The sequence below is a fragment of the Fukomys damarensis genome, unplaced genomic scaffold, assembly GCF_012274545.1.
Source record: "Fukomys damarensis isolate Sample0158 unplaced genomic scaffold, DMR_v1.0_HiC HiC_scaffold_25, whole genome shotgun sequence".
In the NCBI taxonomy this organism is placed as follows: domain Eukaryota; kingdom Metazoa; phylum Chordata; class Mammalia; order Rodentia; family Bathyergidae; genus Fukomys; species Fukomys damarensis.
Window position 1 is genome coordinate 20426693 of NW_022900937.1, and position 18983 is coordinate 20445675.

The window sequence follows — 18983 nt, forward strand, 5'->3', positions numbered from 1 at the left end:
AGTACCAGCATCAAAAGTTAACACATTAGCCTTTATTGGCTGCCCCTTCTGCAAACCCTCATTTCTCAATTATTCAAAACAACCCGTTGTGACCCAGAGATGGAGGTCTCTTCATTTAAACTTGCACTTGTTAGGCTTAAAAAAAAAGTTGCAATCTTCCACATTCTGATTATTCACACACTACGGTTTCACTTGAAATTCATATTTAACTTTTGTTTCCTCCCCAAGATGTCATGCCCAGCCAGTCCTTGTACAATGCCATGGGGCCTCGTCTTTCCCATGGTCTCCCACCCCACCTCTGCCCACCCCTCCCTGGGGAGGTGACACAGGCTTGGGCTTGTGGACATCACTTCCCACTGAACTGCCCGGCTCAATCGGACTTCTTAGGTGTGAGGTGGCTTGGGGAAGGGCATGGATGTGGGACGTTGGCCCTGGATTTCGTAGGGGAGAATGACACGCTGGGGGGAAAGCAAATTAAAACGCAACAGTCAAACCAACCTTTAAATAATAACTTTTAAAAATATAAAAACAGCTCATTACAATGAATTTTCATTTACTTTTTTGCTGTAGGAGTAACTTTCTTCTACCCTTGCCCTCCCTCCCTCCTGGCCAGAACCTTAGGTGATTGCTCTGGTGAAGCCACCAGTGAGAGACAGAGAGAGACCCCCCCAGACACCCCACATCTCAGCAAGGTCCAGGGTGCCCTTCCGGCTCCTATGTCCAACTCCACATCCTGCCAGGCAGTGCAGCCAGGGAGCCCTGGAGACAAGACAGTTTTCCTGGGAGCCCCTTTCCTTCACACCAGAGAGAATCACATTATAAAATAATCCATAAAAATGCATATAAAAATTATCTTCCATATGCTACATCCACAGAGAGCCCACCACCAGGAATCACACGGCCCTTTCTTTTTCTTTCAAAAGGGGGGGAAAATGATGAAAACGAAAACAAAATCCTAATACTTCAGAACATTTGGTACCCACAGGATAGCACTGTCCCTGTAACCTGACCGGCTCATGACAGAAGGCTGCAAGGGTCACCACAGTGTGCCAGGTTGTGTCCCCAGCCCACTGCCCTGCCCAGGTCAGGGTTAGAGAAGCCGCTTCTCAGACTCACAGCCCTGCAGGTTAAGACGCTCCCTCCTCCTGGCAGGAGATGAAGTGGCTGAAGGCATGAAAGGGGGAGAAGGCATTTTATAAAGGGACATCACTGCTAATTCTTTTTATTCAAATTAAAAAAAAATGCACCCACATCAGTTGCTGTTTGTCTCTGGTGGCTCCCTGAGCTGAGTGGCTACACTTCCCTCCAGCATGTGTCCTCTGCAGGCTGCATCCGAAAGGTAAGAAGAGCTGGAGAGGAGGTTCTGAAGAACCTCGGACCCCCATGCCGATGAAGGGTGGACACCGAGAAAGAAGGGCCCAGGGCACACAGAGTGGAAGATGCGACTCAAGGAGACCCACAGAAAAACCCAGCCATTTCTGTAGACATTGGCCCAGTCCATTCCACCTGTCTGCGACGCTCCATCCAGACAGGCTTCGGACACTGCCCAAACCCCCAAGGGGTACCCTGGGGCATCTAGCTGCGGGGTGTAGCTCGCCACTGCACCCTAGCATTTCTCCCAGTCGCTCCCTCCCTGCCCTCTTTCCCAATGGGAACTTCACTTCAAAAGAAAAAAGGGAAAACAAAACAAAACAAACAAGCCACCACCACGCGTGGTTTGCAAATACAGCAGGCGAACTACACGGCAAGGTTCCCGTGGGAAGGGGTCTCCTCCCCACTGACCAGCCTGAGATTGGAGTCTCGTTATTTACATTTTTCACAAGCCTTGTGCACTGCACAATCGGGAACCAGATTCCCCTCTCCCCGGCACAACAAAGTGGTCCACTCCAGTGCCCCCCAACCCAAGGCAAGGAAGGGATAGGGCAAAAGAAAGGGGAGGAAGAGACAAGATTCATGAAGGTGTCTGTGGGGACTGGACTGGGAGCCATAAGCCTCCAAATAAATCTATTTGTAGCATCTGCCAGCACGATATGGGGAGGAGGAGCAAATCCATCCAAGTTCATGACACATCAATCCGTGCCCAGGGTCCAGGCCATGACAGGCCACGCCCCTGCAGCCCTCCGGAGCACAGCCGGGAACCTGATGCTGGCGGCAGGTCCTCTGCGACCTCGGGGGGCTCGCTGGGGTCTCCCTGTTGGCGCCGAGGTGGCTTCTCCCAGAGTGTGACAGCTCTGTTACAGTCCTTGTTTAGTAGATGACCTCATAAACCGTGGCCTTCTTGTCACCAGAGCCCGTTACAATATATTTGTCATCCGCCGAAATGTCGCAACTCAAGACAGATGAGGACTCTTTAGACTGAAGTCGGAAGATAAGGAGAAGCAGGAAGGCGTGGGGAGAAGAGAAAAAAGACAGGAATCGATTTGCTGAGTCCTCCATGTGGCCTGCACACCACGGAGATGTGATCAACATGACCACCCCACCACCACCCCCCCTCCACCTGCCTGGCTGGCAGCTCCAGCCCTGGGCATAGCAGACACCTCCTCTCCAGCCCTGGAAGGAGCAGCTCATTAGCAGGGTGTCACAGGGTGGAAACAGGAAAATGAGAGCTTGTCTTTGTCAGCATTACCGCCAGGACCATCCTGAGCTGGAGCACTCTACACAGCTAGAGACTCAAAGGTGAAACCTGGTTCACCGGACATTTCAGCACGAGACCAGAAAGTGGCTGAGGGGGCTCGAGTGTGTGATCACGTGTTCATGTGTCCGTGAGGTGGGTGGCCAGGTGCACCTGGACAGGTATCACTGGCTAAAGGGGTTGCTTGAGTGTGTCCCAAATATGTCCTCTGGCTCTCTCTAGAGCCCACACGAGCCCTGCCTTCACATAAAAGCCCTCACCCTCAGGGCCAGAAGCCATCAGTAGCTATATGCAAGTCCCCTCCAGTCCACATGCCCTCTCCTCTGGAGAAGCCATCCTTGGTCCCCAGGGGCAGGAAAGGGGACGGGGAGGTGCAATCCTAGCTCCTCCTATTGTGCCTCCTGCCATCCTTGCCCCCAGCCCTGGGTGGCTTGATGGTACCTGAAATATACTGGCTCCGTAGGGCGTCCTCCAGGCGTTGAGGAGGTTATCTTTCCCTGTACTCACGAACCACTTGCCTGCAGGCAGAAGCAAAGGTGCTGTCAGGCTATGGCTCCAGCAGGACCCGCCCCGGATGTGGTCAGCCGCCATGGCAACATGGTAAGAACGGCTAACCAGTGCCCAGCGTGACGGTCCCCTTGCACAACCCATGGACACCCAGAAAATGCCTTTCTCTGCCACCCAGGGGTGGGCTGGTGGGGAGCTGGGTCAGGGAAAAGCAGGACCTGAGGTTAAAATCAGGGACTGTACTCCCTGGGAGATTCCTGAAGCAGAGGTTAGCCACTCACCACAGTAGGCAAACTTGAGGGAGAGCACACAGCTCTCGTGCAGGTGCAGCTGGTACTTGTCCGGCTTGGTGTGGTGCAGGACCTCCACGTTGCTGCTCTCCATGCCCACAGCCAGCCACTCCCCGGTGGGGCAGTAGCCCAGCGAGAAGATCTGCGGGTAGGCGACAGACGGCTCAGCACCCTCCACTCTCACGCCAGGGCTCCCTATCTCCCCCCTCTGCCATTTGTAGACCGAGCTATAGAGCGCCCCTGTCCACCGCCAGGAGATGGATGCCACTTCCGGCCCACCCTCCAGGGAAAGCAGCCAGGCTCAGAGAGGTTGCTGCCTCCAGAAGGAGGGTGGCGGAGCCAGGGTTCAAGCCCAGAAGTATGGAGTCCCTTCCAAGGGCACCCCCTGCCCCTGCAGCTCTGGTCCCTCCTTAGGAATAACACTAAGTGATAAAACACTACTTTATTAAATATTTAAGACCGAAACAGTGGTGTAGTGAAAATAACGAGAAGTAGCAATGCCTGGAATTACGGATCGTCATCTACGAGCTGGGCTCAAGGCCAAAGCTTTTAGAGGGAGCACGCCAGGCGCCCCTAGCAGACCCAGGAGTCAGCTGTGGTCACTTCCACCTCTCAGTGGGAAAACTGAGGACACAGCAAGTGGAGCCAGGGGGCAGCCCCACAGGCAGGTCCAGCGGTGCAACTCCAAGGCCCTGCCGGGACACAAGACTCGGGCAATGCCCACCCTGCAGGACCCTCTGTCACCTCACCCGTGCACTGGGGTCCTGGGAGGGGTGGGGATACCCTGAGCACACACCTGGGAGGTGAAGTCGTGCTGCTGCAGTTGGCGACCCTCCCGCAGGTCCCAAGAGCGCACAGTGTTGTCCAGGCCCCCGGTCCACAGCTTGGTGCCATCGTGGGAGATGTCTATGCAGCTGGCCCCATCTGTGTGGCCCTGAAACTGCCTACGGAGGCCGCACAGGAAAGAAGGGTGAGTGCCTCAGGGAGCCCGACCCCCAGGCTGGCAGCCCCTCCAGGGGGGTCAGCAGAGGGGAAACTGAGGCCCAGCGCAGTTCACTACGTCCACAATCGCTTAGGAAGCAGGAAGCAGAATGGCCCAGCCCTCTCTCCCACTCTCCTGGGGTGGCCTTGGGCAGGGGCAGGGCCCTGGGAAAAGGGGGTAATGGGGGGCACGGTACAGGTTTCTGAGACTCAGTTCCCTCACGGGGACCCGAGGTGAACTGGAGGTAAGGAAGGCTCACCGGGGGATCGTTCAGAGAAAGCAGCCCGTCTGCAGGACTTGTGGGGTGCTTAATCCCCCCATCCTCCTCCACGCCCCCAAGACATACAGCTGCTGAGTACTGGGGGCCGACTGGGCGGCACCGATGGCTGCCACTGTGCTGGGTTATGAGCCGGGCTCTACCTTCTCCCCACACACCCTCCATGGGCCTCTGCTGCCCTCGAGGACAGAGGCAGGCCCAGCTGTCTCCCCCTTGCCATGCCTCAGGCCGGACGGGTGCCACCCCACAGTCGGAGACATGAGCTCTCCTCCTGGCCTCACCTGACCAGGGTCTGGTTGTGCAGGTCCCAGACCGCAATGTTCCCGTCGCTGCAGCAGGAGAAGCAGACTTTGGCGTCAGGACTGATGGCCAGAGCGTAACAGGCGGGCGCCGAGGATGTGAGCTCGGCCTTGATGCGGGGCGTGGGCGAGGCCAGGTCCCAGATGGTGAGCGTGCTGGCCTCACCGCCCACGATGAGCGTGCGCCCGTCGGGGAGCAGCTTGCAGGAGCGGATGTAGTTGTCCCTGTTCTGAAGGGAGAAAGGGTGGGCTGAGTGGTGCCACCTGTCCCCTCCCTGGCAAAGTCACTGTCACCACACCTGGACACCAGGCAGGGCGGCCCCTTCCCCTGCCACACTTTCACAAACTGAAGGAGGTCAAGATCATCCCCATTTGCAGATGGGGAAACTAGGGCTCAGAGAGGTTAGTCAGCTGGCCCAAAGAGGCCCAGCCAACTCACAGGGGTCTCCAAAGCCTCCTGTGGCTCCTGCGGAGACACCTGCAGGAGATGCCCTCAGTGCTCACCAGGCAGTCCAGCTGGGAGATGGGGCTCTTGCTGCCTGGCTGGCTGATGTCCCAGATCTTCACGCAGCCCTTGCCCCCGGTGTAGACATGCCGCGTGGGGTTACTGATGGTCACGGCGCACACCACCTCCCCATGGCTGAGGGTGTTGATCTGCCGGGCATGCCTTGGGATGCCAGGGCCGGCCAGGGCGTCATGGGGGAAGGGCACAGGCTGCATCTGCCCGTCCGCACTCACGTGGAAGGAGTACGCTCTGAGAAGGGAGGAACAATGTCACTCTGAGCCGTTCCACACCTGCACAGCCCCTGGGCCCTGGCAGGGTCCTGATCCTCAGCCCCTCTTCAACCTTTCACACCCAGTAACTCCACGCTCCTGGGTCGCCTCCAGCAGGGTGGGAACTGTGTTTCATAGTTCGGCCTTCAATTTTCCTCCCACTTGTAATCCTTGCTCCAAATCAGATGGGGAGCTTTATGGGCATCTCAGTATGCCCTTTGCCACCAACTGTAGTGTACCCCAACATGCCATCCCGGGAAGGGGCCCATCTAAATGACAGTGCCACTTTAGGAGCCAGGGGTATTAGTCGGGGGAGGGGGATCTGCCTATATCCCCAAAAGCCAGTTGCAGAGAACACATCTGAGTTATGCACAGCCCACAGGGCCTGGTGCCAGCTGAGATTAGTGTGGCCACCCTCTCATGGGTCTGCTTGACTGAGGGGCTGAGGACGCCAACCTCAATGTCCCAGCAACTCAAGAGCTGAAGGGCAATGACCAGAAAGCAGAACCCAACAGCTTTCCCAAGGTCTGCAGCAGCTCTGTGCACCTGGGTTAGGACACCCTGTCCCTCCCAGAGCATGGCACTGATATGCTCAGCACCCCCTGCTTCCCCGAACCTCTGGGGTTGGGCAGCAGTGTGCCTGGGCAGCAGTGACCTGGGGTCAGACCTGGCTTCTAGGGGCACAGACACCTTCAGAGAGTATGTGGCGGGGGGGGGCATGCACGCTTGCCCACCACCTGCCAAGCATGCGGGACCCACAGCCAGAGCTTACGGTTTCCCTCCTGGGATGGAGGCGAGACTCGAGGGCAAGCCCGTGGCCCGCATTGGGGGGTGAGGGTCAAAACCAACCTGTAAAGAAAGGCCAGGCAGTCCAGTGTTGGTGATGCGGCTGCCCACCCACTTCCCCTCTTTCTGCTCCGCCTAGCTGCACCATCTGCCCTGACTGCCTCTCAGATCAAGCTGGGCAGAGCACAGACCCAGGAGGAACAAGGGCTTTGCCCAGGTCAGCAGCAGGGAGCGGGTAGCAGACCCCCAACTCTGCCGCAGTATACACCCCGCTCTGCAGCGCAGAGCTGGCCCTGCCTCCCTCTCCTGGTTCCAGTTGGCCCATTCCACAGAGGGGCTGCCCCAGCTACAGCAGCAGGGACAAGGTCCCCTTTACCGATCAGAGCCTTAGGTGTTCATCCATGCAGACCAAGTCTTACTTTCACAGCCAGACCAGACGCCTTAGCGAGGCCCCTCTGCGTGATGTCACTCCACTCCCTCCCATGGGCTTCCCACCCCTCCTAGCCCCAGAGCAGGAAATCAGCCCCCAGTGTGCCCGTAGGGAAGTCACACAGCAGCTGACAGGCAGCTGCCCATCTCCACACCCCAACCCCTACCAGCTACCTCCTCCCTGCCCAGTCCCCCCAGAAAGGAGCCAAAAGGTCTACGTACAGCTCCAAAGCTCACCATTGGCGACCGGCCATAGGCGGCGGCGGCGGCGGCAGCAGCGGCACTCATCTGCGGTGGGATATTGTGCAGGCCGGCGTAGGCGCTGGGGCTGGCGAGGGACCCGTTCATCTCGTGGTGGCCCATCATGGCGAAGGGCGCCGCGTAGGAGCTGGTGATGGAGATGGGCGTGCGCAGGGCCGAGGCTGTGGGGAGGTGGGCATCAGTGGGGAGGGGCCGGGCCTGTGAAGTGGTCTGGGTGCCCCGGCCTGGCCCATGCTCCCTGGGGCCCCATGAGCCCCACATCAGACACCACCCGGGAAGCCTCCAAGTGCAGGCCCTGGGACAGTGCAGCTCGGACACAACCCGTGCTCCAGCCCACCCGAGGGGCTTCAGTCCCACCCGGCCATCGGAGCACCCATTGCGCCTACCCATTATACCTATCGGGTCCATGCCCGGAGGTTTGCCTGGCATCGACCGCAGCCCGGGGGTGGTGCTGGTGCCTGGAGTTGGGGCATCGTTTCTTGGAGTTGGAGTGTTGGACTTGAGCCCAGGGGTGGAGGATTTGTCATTCTGAAGAGGGAAGATGCAGAGACGAGGAAGCCATGAAGATTCCTTTATCCCAAGAGCTGGTCACAGTGCTTAGCACAGGTCCCACATGAAGCCCAGCCCTAGCCTGAGTGGGGGCCATGGTGACAGTTCCCAGCCAGCAAGTGACTAAGCCAGGATCCTCACCCTCTGAGCTCCCTCTTGTCAGCATCACCCCAGTCCTGCCCATATCCCTCCCTCATCTCCTCAGAAGCCAGGGTGGACCCCACGTACATGACCAAGGTCTTTGGTCTTGGAGGAAGGTGTACTGCTGGAGGAGGCCACCGACGCAGGGCTGGTGGGGGCGTCCTTTTTCAGGCCCCGGGCCTTGTCCAGCCCATTCTCAGGAGGGGAGTGTGCAGGGCTGACCCGGGGCGTCACTGGGTCCTAAAGGCACAAGGGGTACAGAGATGCTGTGCGTGCCAGGCTAGAGCCTACCCAGCCCCAAGAATGGCATGGAGAGGGCACAGGTGATGGATGGGAGGATTTCCTGGCCGAGACTGAAGGCCCCTCCCCAAGGTGGGCAACCCCACCCTCCACAGTCCAGTCTGACCCCTTCGCCACACGGGTGGGGAGACTGAGGCTGGGGTGTGGCAGGGCTTGGCCTTGTGTGGCTTCTCTCCAGCAACTCCCACCCTACAGAGGCCTCTGACACACAGCACTATGGGGAACAAAGGCCCCTGCTGGTCTTCTGGGGATTTTCCACTGGGCACCATCTCAGGGCAATATCATCACCCACAATGCCCGGCCACCATGCAGCAGAGCTCTGCCCTGCTCCTCCTGATGCCCAAAGTCCAGAGGACTCACTGCCCAGCTCAGGCAACAGAGTGTGGACCCCACCCCAGGAGACGGTCCCAACCCACCTCCCTGCACCCTGGGCCCACTCTTACCTCATTGGAAACATCTACCACCAGATCATCACTCTTGTCCCCATCACTGTCCTGCACCGAGAGAAGACAGCAGGACAGTAAGAATTAAGAGGCCGTACTCTCTCCACCTCACTTACTCCCTGCTCCATCAGCTTGTACCTGAACCATGCGAGGTCTAGGCTACATCTACCACACCCTGTGCCCCCTCTCCCAGCAAGGCTCCAGGTGAAAACCAGACTTCCTCTCTGCAGGGTGGGTGCTAGCCCAGCCTCCCTGGGCATCCTCTGCCCCACCACGTCCACCTGTCCTTCCCAGCTGTTTTAGATGTATCGTCCTTCACAAAGCAGAGGTCAACCTGCTCTCTGCAGGGGCGGGATGCAGCAGCAGTCCCTTGGGCCAAGGACTGTGGGAATCATGATGGCAGCTGAGGCTGTTGGGCCACCTACAGAAGAGCCCACAGCTCTTCCCCAGCCTCACCGAGGCCAGGATGACTGACACCCACCCACTCCCATCCCAACAGCTCAAGTGCTCACTGTGACTGATGTCCCCAGTGCCCACCCCCAGACCTGCTGGGCCATCCCAGCTCTGGCCCTGTCCTGTCCCAGCTGATGACCCTCGGACGTACGTATCGGCTCAGGCTGTCCTTCTCCTCTGCTTTCCGCTTCTTGGCTTCCATGTTGTAGTCTGCGGAGCCCCGGTGCTTCTCGCTGGTCCGGAGGCTTTCTGAGGGTGACACTGAATTATTCTGGAAGCAAGAGGAGGATTCGGGGTCAGAACCTGTGCTGATGCAACCTCTCGTGCGGCCGTGGACACAGCTAAATTCAGGGAACTCTCAGCAGGCCAGGGGAGGGAAGGCCCTCGGAATCGTGTCTGCAGATCCAGGGAGCCCAGAGCTGCACCAGGGAGCTCTTCCCTGATTCCCCAGCCTGGTCCCAGAAGCTGGCCAGAGCATCCCTGATTCTTCTTTGTTGCAAGGCACTGCGATTAAGTAATTAACCTTTCAGCAAGCCACCTGCTTCCTGGCCCCAGAGGCTGCATCCCACAAACCAAACCCTCCGGGCCACAAACACAAGAACCTCAAAGTCACAAGGCTGTTCTCTCTGAAAGTCAGGAAACACAGAAGGGTATGGAGAAGCATCCCTGAGAAGCTGGGGGCCCTGAGAAGTTAGGGACTGTGCCCAAAGCCCCCCAGCAGGAGGAAGCCCAGGCCACAGCATTATCCCTCCACTACGGAGAGTGTGGATGAAACCCATGAGGACTGCAGACTCAGATGGACCATGGGCTGAGGTGGAGAAACACTGGTGGGCGAGCCTGGGGACAGCGCTATCCTGGAGCACTACGGAGAGGCCAGGAACAGCAGATGTCCTGTGGCTGCTAGTGGGAAGGGGACTTTGAGGTCCAGGCCTGTCCTGGATGCCTCTGTTCTAAGAGCTCTGACTACGCCTGCCCACCCTCCCTTTTCTCCCTCCCCACCTCGGGCCTGGCTCTGGATGCCAGCGGTGGAAGGAGTGACAGAAACAGTCCCTGCTCTCAGGCTCCTCACAGGGAAGGAGAGTGCCAGTGGATCTGGGCCCCCAGGCAGGGCAGAGAGGCGGGACGAGGTGACAAGGGGGATGGACAGAGAGCACTGTCTGTTCAGAAGAGAAGGGTGTCAAGAGCGACCTTCTCATATTTCCTGTCTCATCTCCCCATTTTATGGGAGGCTAGTGCCGACCCGGAGCAGGGGTCACCAGGAGGGACATGGTGTGGGAGCCAGCCGCAGCAGAACCTAATTTCCTTTCCTAAGCCGGTTTCTGGGCAGCCCTTCCCTGCCAAGTTTCTGCCTGAAGCAAATTAAAATGGCAGAGTTATCAAGCCTTGAAGAAAAAAAATGGAGGTTATAATGGAACCGCAGCTCAACCTTCCCACAGCCCTGTGAGCGCCGCGGCCATGTGCGCACATAGCCGCAATTCAATTAGCCGCTGCAAGCGCCAGCAGAAAAAAATCACCGTCATTTTATTTCATTTCCTCCAATGGTGGCGGCCACCCCGTGCTAAGCAGAAATGCTTCCAGCCCCTCAGGCTGGCTGCCCCTCAAGGGCGGGCAGGCAGGCAGGGAGGAGGGGGACGCACGGCTGCCCGTGTTTCTCCCTGCAACTCCGTGTGTGCCTCGGAGAACAGCGAGCTCTTTCTTCTCATGCAGTCAGGCTGAAAACCCTCGCCGCTACCGGAGAGTCATGTCAGGCATTTAGCGGCATCGATCCAGCCCGCCTCTGGCTGGCAGGCGGCCAAAAAACTAAGTATTTTTTATTGCTTCAGCTAGGCAAGGAAATATGAATGAAGCTACCTCTAATTGGACTCCAGACTAACCCCTCTGGGACAGCGTCCAGCCCATCCACTCAGCCTCCTCCCGCTCCGACACAGCCCTGTCCTTCCTGCCATGGGCCTCATCTGTTGACAACCTGGTTTCCAAAGGCTCGTTACTCCAGTCTGCACCTCCAACACCATCACACGTGCACGGCCCCAGGACCCTGACCCTGAGCTGCCCGGCCCATGCATCCTGCTCACTCCAGCCCTAGCTCCAGCCTGGCATCTGAGTCACTCTCATTCTGTTCTCCAGGGCTCTGGTGAGTCGCCTTGAGTGGATGAGCAAGCGTTAAGAGGAGCTCAGTTTCCGGGGCAGCCCGTGGGCCTCTAGCAAGAAGGATGCATCATAGGGACACAAAGTCAAAGTCAGAGAAGGGAGGACGAGGGTGATAAAGACAGGGAGGGTACTGGGCTTCGAACACCATTTCTGGAGAGATCTCTCTGGACAGGTGATTGGGACCCAAGAGTCTTCTGAACAAAGCTGAGAGTCACTGGGTAGAAATTATTCCCATGACATACATAGGAAACTGAGGCAGAAAGGCCAAGGGCTCCCCAATGTCTCACAAAGCTGCAATCATAGCTGAGCCTTCCAGTGACCAATCTCAGCTTACTCTTATCTAAGCACACTGCCTCTCCCCAAATGCTGCTGTGGAGGCTGAACACTAAAGCAATCAAAGTGGATTTTCAGCTTCAATTATTCCTTTCTTTTGTACCTAGCCATTCCTGGGCCCAAATGGGGATCTGGATTTCTGAGCACGTAGACAGGGCAAGAGGAGACAGCAGCGTCACCACTGAAGGGGGGCTGGAATGCTCAGCCGGGTGGAGGAGGAGGGCCCGGAAGGGAAGGCGAGGCAGAGCTGCCTGGGGAAGCTGCTGTCTGGATGGTTAGTTAACTGCCTGACCTTCCAAGCCCTACTTAACACGAGGTAATAACCAAAGCCATCCTAACAGATCAGATGGCCCCAGAAACAAGCATGGCGATGAGGAATAAAATAGCTCTGCTAATCGCTGGAGGATTTTTTTTTTTTTTTAATCCAGACTCCACTGCACTTATTCAGAAGGCTTATTCACTTGAAACAGAACCTCAGAGACTCAATGTGATCAGAAAGATTTACAACAAATCTCAGAGCTGGCAGACAGGCAGGCGGCCTGGCCTTAATGCTTGCTAGCACTTTCTTTCTTAAACCAAGTGAATGCTCAGAATGGGAGAAAACTCAGGCATTTGAAGGAACTGAGGATTCAGAATCCAGCAGGAGGCATCCAGCTGCAGGGTGGGTTAAGAACCTTGGACCAGGGTGTGGGACATCCAGGTCCTTAGCCCAGCAAATACCACAGAGACCAGGGCTGGTCAGCTGATCTTTCTGGCTAATTATTTCCTCTAAAAAGGAGTTGGAGCTCATTTAACAATAAAGCAAAAGCTAGGAGAGCCAGCCACACAAAGGACTTCCCTTGCTGAAGGTCAATCAACAGGTGACAGCAGTTCCTGCTTTGTGACAGTAATCTCTCTGCTGGGACTAGAGGAGAAGTGTCCCCAACATATCAGTAAAGAAAGCCAGGTGTCCCAGCTCCAGGTGTACACACACACACGCGCGTGCGGCGCGGAGTCTCAACTTCAGCACACTGAGCAGCCGGGTGGACCCCACAGCCAGCTCCCGTCACCCACAGGTAGGTCCCAAGGCCACAGTTCTGGAAACAAGCCCCACATCTCCCACACATCCCAGGGCGCCCAGAGCAACACACTTACCGCACCAGATTCTCTCTCTTTTGAGGAAGGAAGGCCAGGGTTGGCAGAGGGTCAGGATGCCCAAGAAAAAAAGATAAAAAAGTAAGGAGAAAGTCAGTTTCCTCAGTCCAGCTGGCTTTTTGGGATTTACTAAAAATCCCTTCCTGGTTTTAAGGCAAGCAGAGGCCTGGCTCTCGGTCTCTGTGGGTCGGCTCCACAGGGACACTGGGTGATTAAAAAAAAGGTAACCTTATTATTCTGTTTCCCTGCCAAGAAGGCCCTTGGATCTCTTGTGGTTTGCCAGCTAATAAGCAGCAGCTCCTGTCTTCTACTGAGCCTCTCGTCCTCTGCCAAGAGGACCACCCCACTACGGGAACAAGAAACTTGGTCTCCAGGCCAGGGTGACACACTCAAGGGCCTGTGCACAGGAAGCTTGGAGGGCGCTAGCCACGTACCCGGTAGACATGTAAGGCAGAGAACACAGCTGCCAACATCTGCAAAGGGTGTATCAGTGAGCTGGGGCTGCGCTGTGCCGATGCAGTAAGCATTGTGAGGCCCACTGAGTGCAGTGACCTACCTGGGTCTTCCTGGCAAGGGCCAAGTGAAGCACTGGGCAAAGTTCTTTTTAACCCCTATGCTTAGAACCTGGCCCTTGTTCTCTGAGGGACACATGATGATCCTGGTGACATTTCCTGGGGATGGGACAGGAGAGGACAGCAACAAAGGGCTGTGCAGGCCCAGAAGAAGGGCGGAGGCTCCAGACAAATAGGCACATGAGGTGCCAGGGCAGACACCAGGGATGTTCAGGATGGGGTATGGCACAGGCGTGGGGCTCTGATTTCCATGCACCAGGGATTCAACAGATGGCTCCATGGCTTGCTCGGGTGCTGCCTAGTGATGGGGCACTTTGCCTAGCACACCCGAGGCCCTGGGTTCTATCTCCAGCACCAACAAAAAGAGAGAAGGCGAGACAGCTCTAAGTCTTCAGCCCACTCCTGGTCCCTGGGTGGCAGCATTTGCTGTGTCCACTCCCCAAGGGGCCCGCAGGTGCCAGCACCCACCCCTGCCCTTGCCCTCGACTGAGCCGCACCTCTGTGGTCCAGTTCATGGTGGTTCTTCTCATCCTTCACTGCCAAGTGGGCCTGGCTGCCCAGAGCGCCAAGAGCCAGCAGCCCGGAGCTGCTCCCGGTCACTGGGGGTATCCCAGGCGGCTGGAGGCCCGACGGGTGGGGCGGCAACTGGACCGGGGGACCGTGTGTGGCATGGGAGAGGTGCTGCGCCTGGAGTTGCTGCTGCTGCAATGAAGTTGGTGTGAGCAGAGCTGAGCGGGATGGGTGGGGAAGCCAGCAGGGGAAACACCCCCAAAACCGGTGCCCCGGTTCAGTCCACATGCTCATCTTGCTGAACGAAGTCGGTTAATGGACTGCAATTTAGATACAAGATTTATGTCTTCAAGCACCCCATCTGCCCCTGCACCTGCTTCAGGCCAGAATTTCTCCATGTTTGTTTCCAAGCTCAAGATAAATAATGTAAGCATTAAAAACCAGTCACTGCGGCTCCCTCTCTGCTGAGGGGAATCATTCTGAAGCTCAAAGCTCATGCGCCCATGCCTTCAACATTAGCAGCCAGAGCCTCCCACTCTCAAGCTAGGAAGCCCCCCTAACTCTGCAGTACTCTGAAGCCCAGCACAGAGAGAGGGAGGCTAGATCAGAAAAGTGCCCAGAGGTAGGTGAGCGCGGGGCCACTGCAATAAAACCTGACACTTCTGGGCATTAGTGTGGTGAGCAGGCAGCAGGAGAGCTTGGGAACCAGAGGGACTGGGATGGCATGTATTAGCTGTGTGGCCTTGAGCCGGTTACTCCAACTCCCTGAGCCTCCAATTTCCTCATCTGTAAGCAGGAAAGGAGCTATGCAAGGGGCATGGTGCACAGAAATGCTACCCATGAGGCACCAGGGCAGCAGCTGGCATTGACTGAGTAGCTATGGACCCCGACTGTTCCAACAGCCTGACATGCGTCCACTCACTGGGGAGTCTCACCAACAGCAGCCAACAACAGCTCCACGCTTTCCTCCCGGACCCTAACCCAGGACTCCACTCCCTGGAGCCCAAATACACCTATCCGCCACCAGCCTCATGACTGTCCCTACCTCAAGCGACCAGTTCCAGCAGCCTCCACACTCTCCAGCAGGGCTGTTTACCCTAAGGCTGTGCCAAGAACCTTGGGCATAGGGCAGACGACATGGCCAAATAGTCTCTAGTGGTGGGCCGTTTCAGAAGCAGTTGGGGCCTTGGGTATGCTGGTCTCCACCTCTGCACACACCTTTCTTCTCAATCAGTACACGAGAAGAGGACCAACCTGCTGAAACTCTGGCCACTTTCAAACATTCCCTGTAACCTTTCCAACCACGTGGCGAGGGAGCATGTGCCTGTTTTATCAAATGGCAAGTGGATGCTTCAAGGGCTGGAATGAGCAGCCAGGAATAGCCCAAGTCCTGTCACTACTAAGTGGATTTGGACTCAAAGCCATCCACCACCAACCTCACAGTGTTCCTAAGAAGATCCCCCAAAGAAGAGGAGTTAGGGGAGGGAGGTGACAAGCCTCAAGATCTCACTGGGTCTAGGGGAGCCATCTGTCAATAGGCAACAGCGCTCTGGCAACTGCTAACAGACAGCAGGAAGGCCCCCAAGAGTTTGTTCCAAGGGTCAAGAAGCCCCGTGGTCAGCCTAGCCCCCTCCCAAGTTAATGGCGGCCATGGCAGCTGTCGGGATTCTGGCCCCTAAGGACTCCAGTTCTCAGCCCTGTGTGAAAGGCTGGCATCTGCTACCATCACTAAAGAGCAGCAGCTCACACTTCCAGGGTGTCCTTCGTTGGGCACTTGTGTAAGGCACTGGTGGCTTTGGTCTCAGGGGAGGGTGACCCCAGGCAGATACAAAGCTAAGGAGACCCACAAAGACACCCAACCCTCCCAGCTGAGGACTCTGCTCCTAAGGGAGCTCGCCCAGAGAACTTCCACCTTCTCTTTTAAAGACCTCATTTTTAAAGATCTTATTGCAAAAATAACACATGCTCATTGTAAGGTAATACTAAAAATTAGTATAGATTTAAAAGTTTGAGTTCCACCATGCTTCTGTGTCCTACATTTTAAATGTATTTCTATACAAATGGGCCATGAGACCTGATTTTGACTTAAGAATTCTGAAGAAATCTTGTGGGTTTTCAAAGATTGCTTAGCATCCCCTGGCATGGCTGGACCCTCTAGATGCCATGGTGCCTCCAGCAGGGCCCCCTGGTTTAAATCTGTTGCTGGGAGGCCCTTTAATTCTGCCACTCATAACTATTGAGTACAATCTCAGCAAAGATGGAAGTATTTCATCCACTTTTCATACTGCCATCAGTAGCATCCCTCGAGGAAGAGCCAAGAGAGGAGGGTTAAGGCGGTTTTTCAAGCAGCAACTTCACTGGCACTTTCCACACATAATTCTGTGTCTAGACACAAAGCTTACGGAAGAGATCAGTACCCAAGAAAGACGGACTGAATAGTTGCAAACATCTGACTCTCTCGCTACCAGGTAGGTGCCCTCTCCTGCCAAGCCTTCCAGTCTCGACTTTGCCCAAATGCCACACTTCTCCGGATGCCTTTCCCACCTTGCTGGAGAGAATGGATGTCCCCCCTTTTGAGTGATCTGATAGCTCAGATTCTGAAGCCATACAGCACTCAAAGGGGACTCTGGCTTTATCAAGGATGAGTTCCAGGACGAGCTGGCTGACCTCCCTGGGCCTCAGTTTTCTCATCCGCAAAATGGACATTAATCTCTATGGGCTGTGGAGGGACCACATGTATAACAACAAAGCAGGTCTTGGGCAATGTCTGCCAACGCTATGAATGAATCACAGGTACAAACATCTCATTCATTTTTACCCATGCCTGGCAACTTGTGAGTTTCAGAACGGCAGGGTCCCGTCTTTTGCATCCTTGCATCTCTCACGGGCCTGGCATGGTTCCTGTACAACTTTTTCTGAGTGAAATGTGGCCCACGGAAGTCAGCAGAGAACTCTGTCCAAAGGTGACCAATCACCTCCTGACCTGAGACCTCCTCTACGAGGCCAATCACAGGCACCTACAACAGCACTTGGAACAGGTACTTCTCCCTCTGCAACGTGTGAGGAAGTCAGGGAGACTCCCTCTTCCACGCCTACCCCCAAAGAATGGACAAAAGCCTGGAACCAAGCCCACTCCTCCCTCCTTGGGCATGTCATACCTGAACAAAACACATCACCATGTGTCCTCTGGGGAGTCCTTAAGTCCTCCTCCTCCCCACGTGTGCCAAGTGCTGTGGCCTGGTCTCATGCACAGGTGCACGGTGTTCCTGGATTGCATACCTCACACTCCATGCCTCGGCTAGCTTTTCTAATTAATGCTTCATACTGGAGCTTCAGTTGTGGGTTCAACTTAGTGACTGTCTCACTGCCACATTTCCAGGGCCACACTGGCCAAGGGCTCCCACCAGAAGACACAAACACAGGGTCCTAATGCAGAAAGTCAACAGCTCTTGGCCCCCAAGGAAAGGGCATAGCCCAGGGCCTCCAAGTATCAGAGCAATCTTCCTTTCACATGGCTCCTTGGGCCCCCATGGGTATCAGTTTTGGGGTTTGGCATTAACTTGCAGAACTCACAACTATGCTTGTGAGCCCCACACCTGAGATGGGGTGCGGGTTCCTGGAGCTGAGCAACTCCCCTAAGTTAGCAGCAGTCAGAGCCCAAGTACCATGCTGGGGATTTAGCTCAGTGTTCTGCCACCTGCTTTGCAAGTGCTAGGGCCTGAGTTCAATCCCCAGTATAAAAAAAACCACTGATGGGCGTCTAAGGGAGTCTTGTCACCAGCAGATTCCCTAGGAATCCAGCTCTTTACCACCCTGGAGCGCCTGCAGTGCACGTCAGAGCCTCTGGCCTGGCTTCATGTTGCCTATGTAGTCTGTGACAAGCTATAACCTCCCTTTTCCTCCCCCTTACCTTAAAAAAAAAATTCAAATTAACACTTTACAACATCTCTCCACTTCCCAGTCCAAGGTCCATCACAAAACATCCTAAAAAGAGGGTTCTAGAAACAGTTGATAGCACACCGGCTCTAGAATCACACTAAGGAACCTGCAAAATCGTGGATCCCGGAAATCAGAGCAGGATCCAGTAGCAGCTCTGCAAGGACTGAGTCTCTGTTGGTTTTGCCAGGCCCCAGATAAAAGAGACGAGTGTTGGGCCCACCACAACTTCTTGGAGACCAGCAAGGGAGAGGAAAGGCTCGGCCAGCAAGCTATCCTTCCCTTCATCCCTCCTTCCTTGTCCTCTCTCTTCACAAACCATCCTGACCTTGGACCCAGCCTTTCTCGGTGAGAACACCCCAGAAAGACACCAATCTTCATGGCAACAGGCCACTGGCAACATCCACACCCCTGCCAGAGGTATCTAACCCCTTTACCTATGGGCACAACCTCAGACTCTTCATCCTGCACTTAAGAGGGTCCCTAAACTACTGACCGGGACAGGCACGCCACATGAAGCATGCCTACTCCGTCTTTCCCAAGTAGGAAAACTGAGGCCTGCGGGAATGGGAGACTTGCCTAACGCCCTGCTAACCTCTAGGCCAGGTTACCAGGCTGCATCCATCTCATGATGCCTGGAAACAGCCACTAGTTGCTGCTTGGAGCCTTCAGGTCTCTGTTCCTTCTCCCTTCTGGTCTCTAGTCTCAATCTCTTATCTCTGCTCTCTGAGCGCCATCTCTGATCTTTGCTCTCAACCTTTGGTCTCTGATCTTTGATCTCTGACCTTTGCTCTAGATCGCTGATCTCTGCTCTGGACCTTCCCAGGCTCTCCCGTCCGCCCCCTTCTCTCCTCCCCTCCCGGAGGAGATAAAGAATGCCCTGACTCGATTAGCTGCCTCCTTCTTCGGTGCAGTCAAGCAGGGCTCCCCAGCATGGTGGCCTCAGCTGTCCGTGATTCCTGCCTCACGAGGAGGCTCTGTCAGGCAAAGCGATTAGAGGACTGCGTGCTTAATGACAGGGGGACAGCTACATTCACTCAGAGCCTGAGAAGCAATTACCTTGAAAATGGGGGTCACAGGCCCCACTCGTCGGCTTTAATTGAATTCCAATATCTTCCTTGAGCTGCCTTGACCTAACTTGTGGCTTCCTAAATGCTACTTAGAGGAAGTGGAGCTGATCCAAGCAGCGCTTCTTCCCCAATTTTACTGCCTTTTTTTTTTTTTTTT

At 55.8% G+C, this 18983-nt stretch overlaps 1 protein-coding gene across 13 annotated transcripts in view; it reads right to left on the reverse strand.

Annotated features, from left to right (window-relative positions):
* Nucleotides 1–346: 346 nt before the first annotated feature.
* Nucleotides 347–18983, reverse strand: part of Tle3 (TLE family member 3, transcriptional corepressor) — a 40790-nt gene continuing 22153 nt past the window's right edge. For 2 of the 13 annotated variants that reach the window (XM_010627598.3, XM_010627671.3), the window contains 14 exons: nucleotides 13808–14012; nucleotides 12739–12755; nucleotides 9275–9394; nucleotides 8671–8721; nucleotides 8015–8167; nucleotides 7624–7765; nucleotides 7199–7398; nucleotides 6534–6610; nucleotides 5492–5741; nucleotides 4970–5217; nucleotides 4226–4373; nucleotides 3421–3571; nucleotides 3074–3150; nucleotides 348–2355 (listed from right to left, as the gene is read on the reverse strand). In XM_010627598.3, the coding sequence (XP_010625900.1) occupies nucleotides 2248–2355; nucleotides 3074–3150; nucleotides 3421–3571; nucleotides 4226–4373; nucleotides 4970–5217; nucleotides 5492–5741; nucleotides 6534–6610; nucleotides 7199–7398; nucleotides 7624–7765; nucleotides 8015–8167; nucleotides 8671–8721; nucleotides 9275–9394; nucleotides 12739–12755; nucleotides 13808–14012 (1947 nt within the window). In that variant the 3' untranslated portion in view covers nucleotides 348–2247. Of the gene's footprint in view, nucleotides 2356–3073; nucleotides 3151–3420; nucleotides 3572–4225; nucleotides 4374–4969; nucleotides 5218–5491; nucleotides 5742–6533; nucleotides 6611–7198; nucleotides 7399–7623; nucleotides 7766–8014; nucleotides 8168–8670; nucleotides 8722–9274; nucleotides 9395–12738; nucleotides 12756–13807; nucleotides 14013–18983 lie in introns of all 13 variants that reach the window. The other 11 variants (XM_010627651.3, XM_019208046.2, XM_010627613.3 and 8 more) reach the window with 11 other exon arrangements.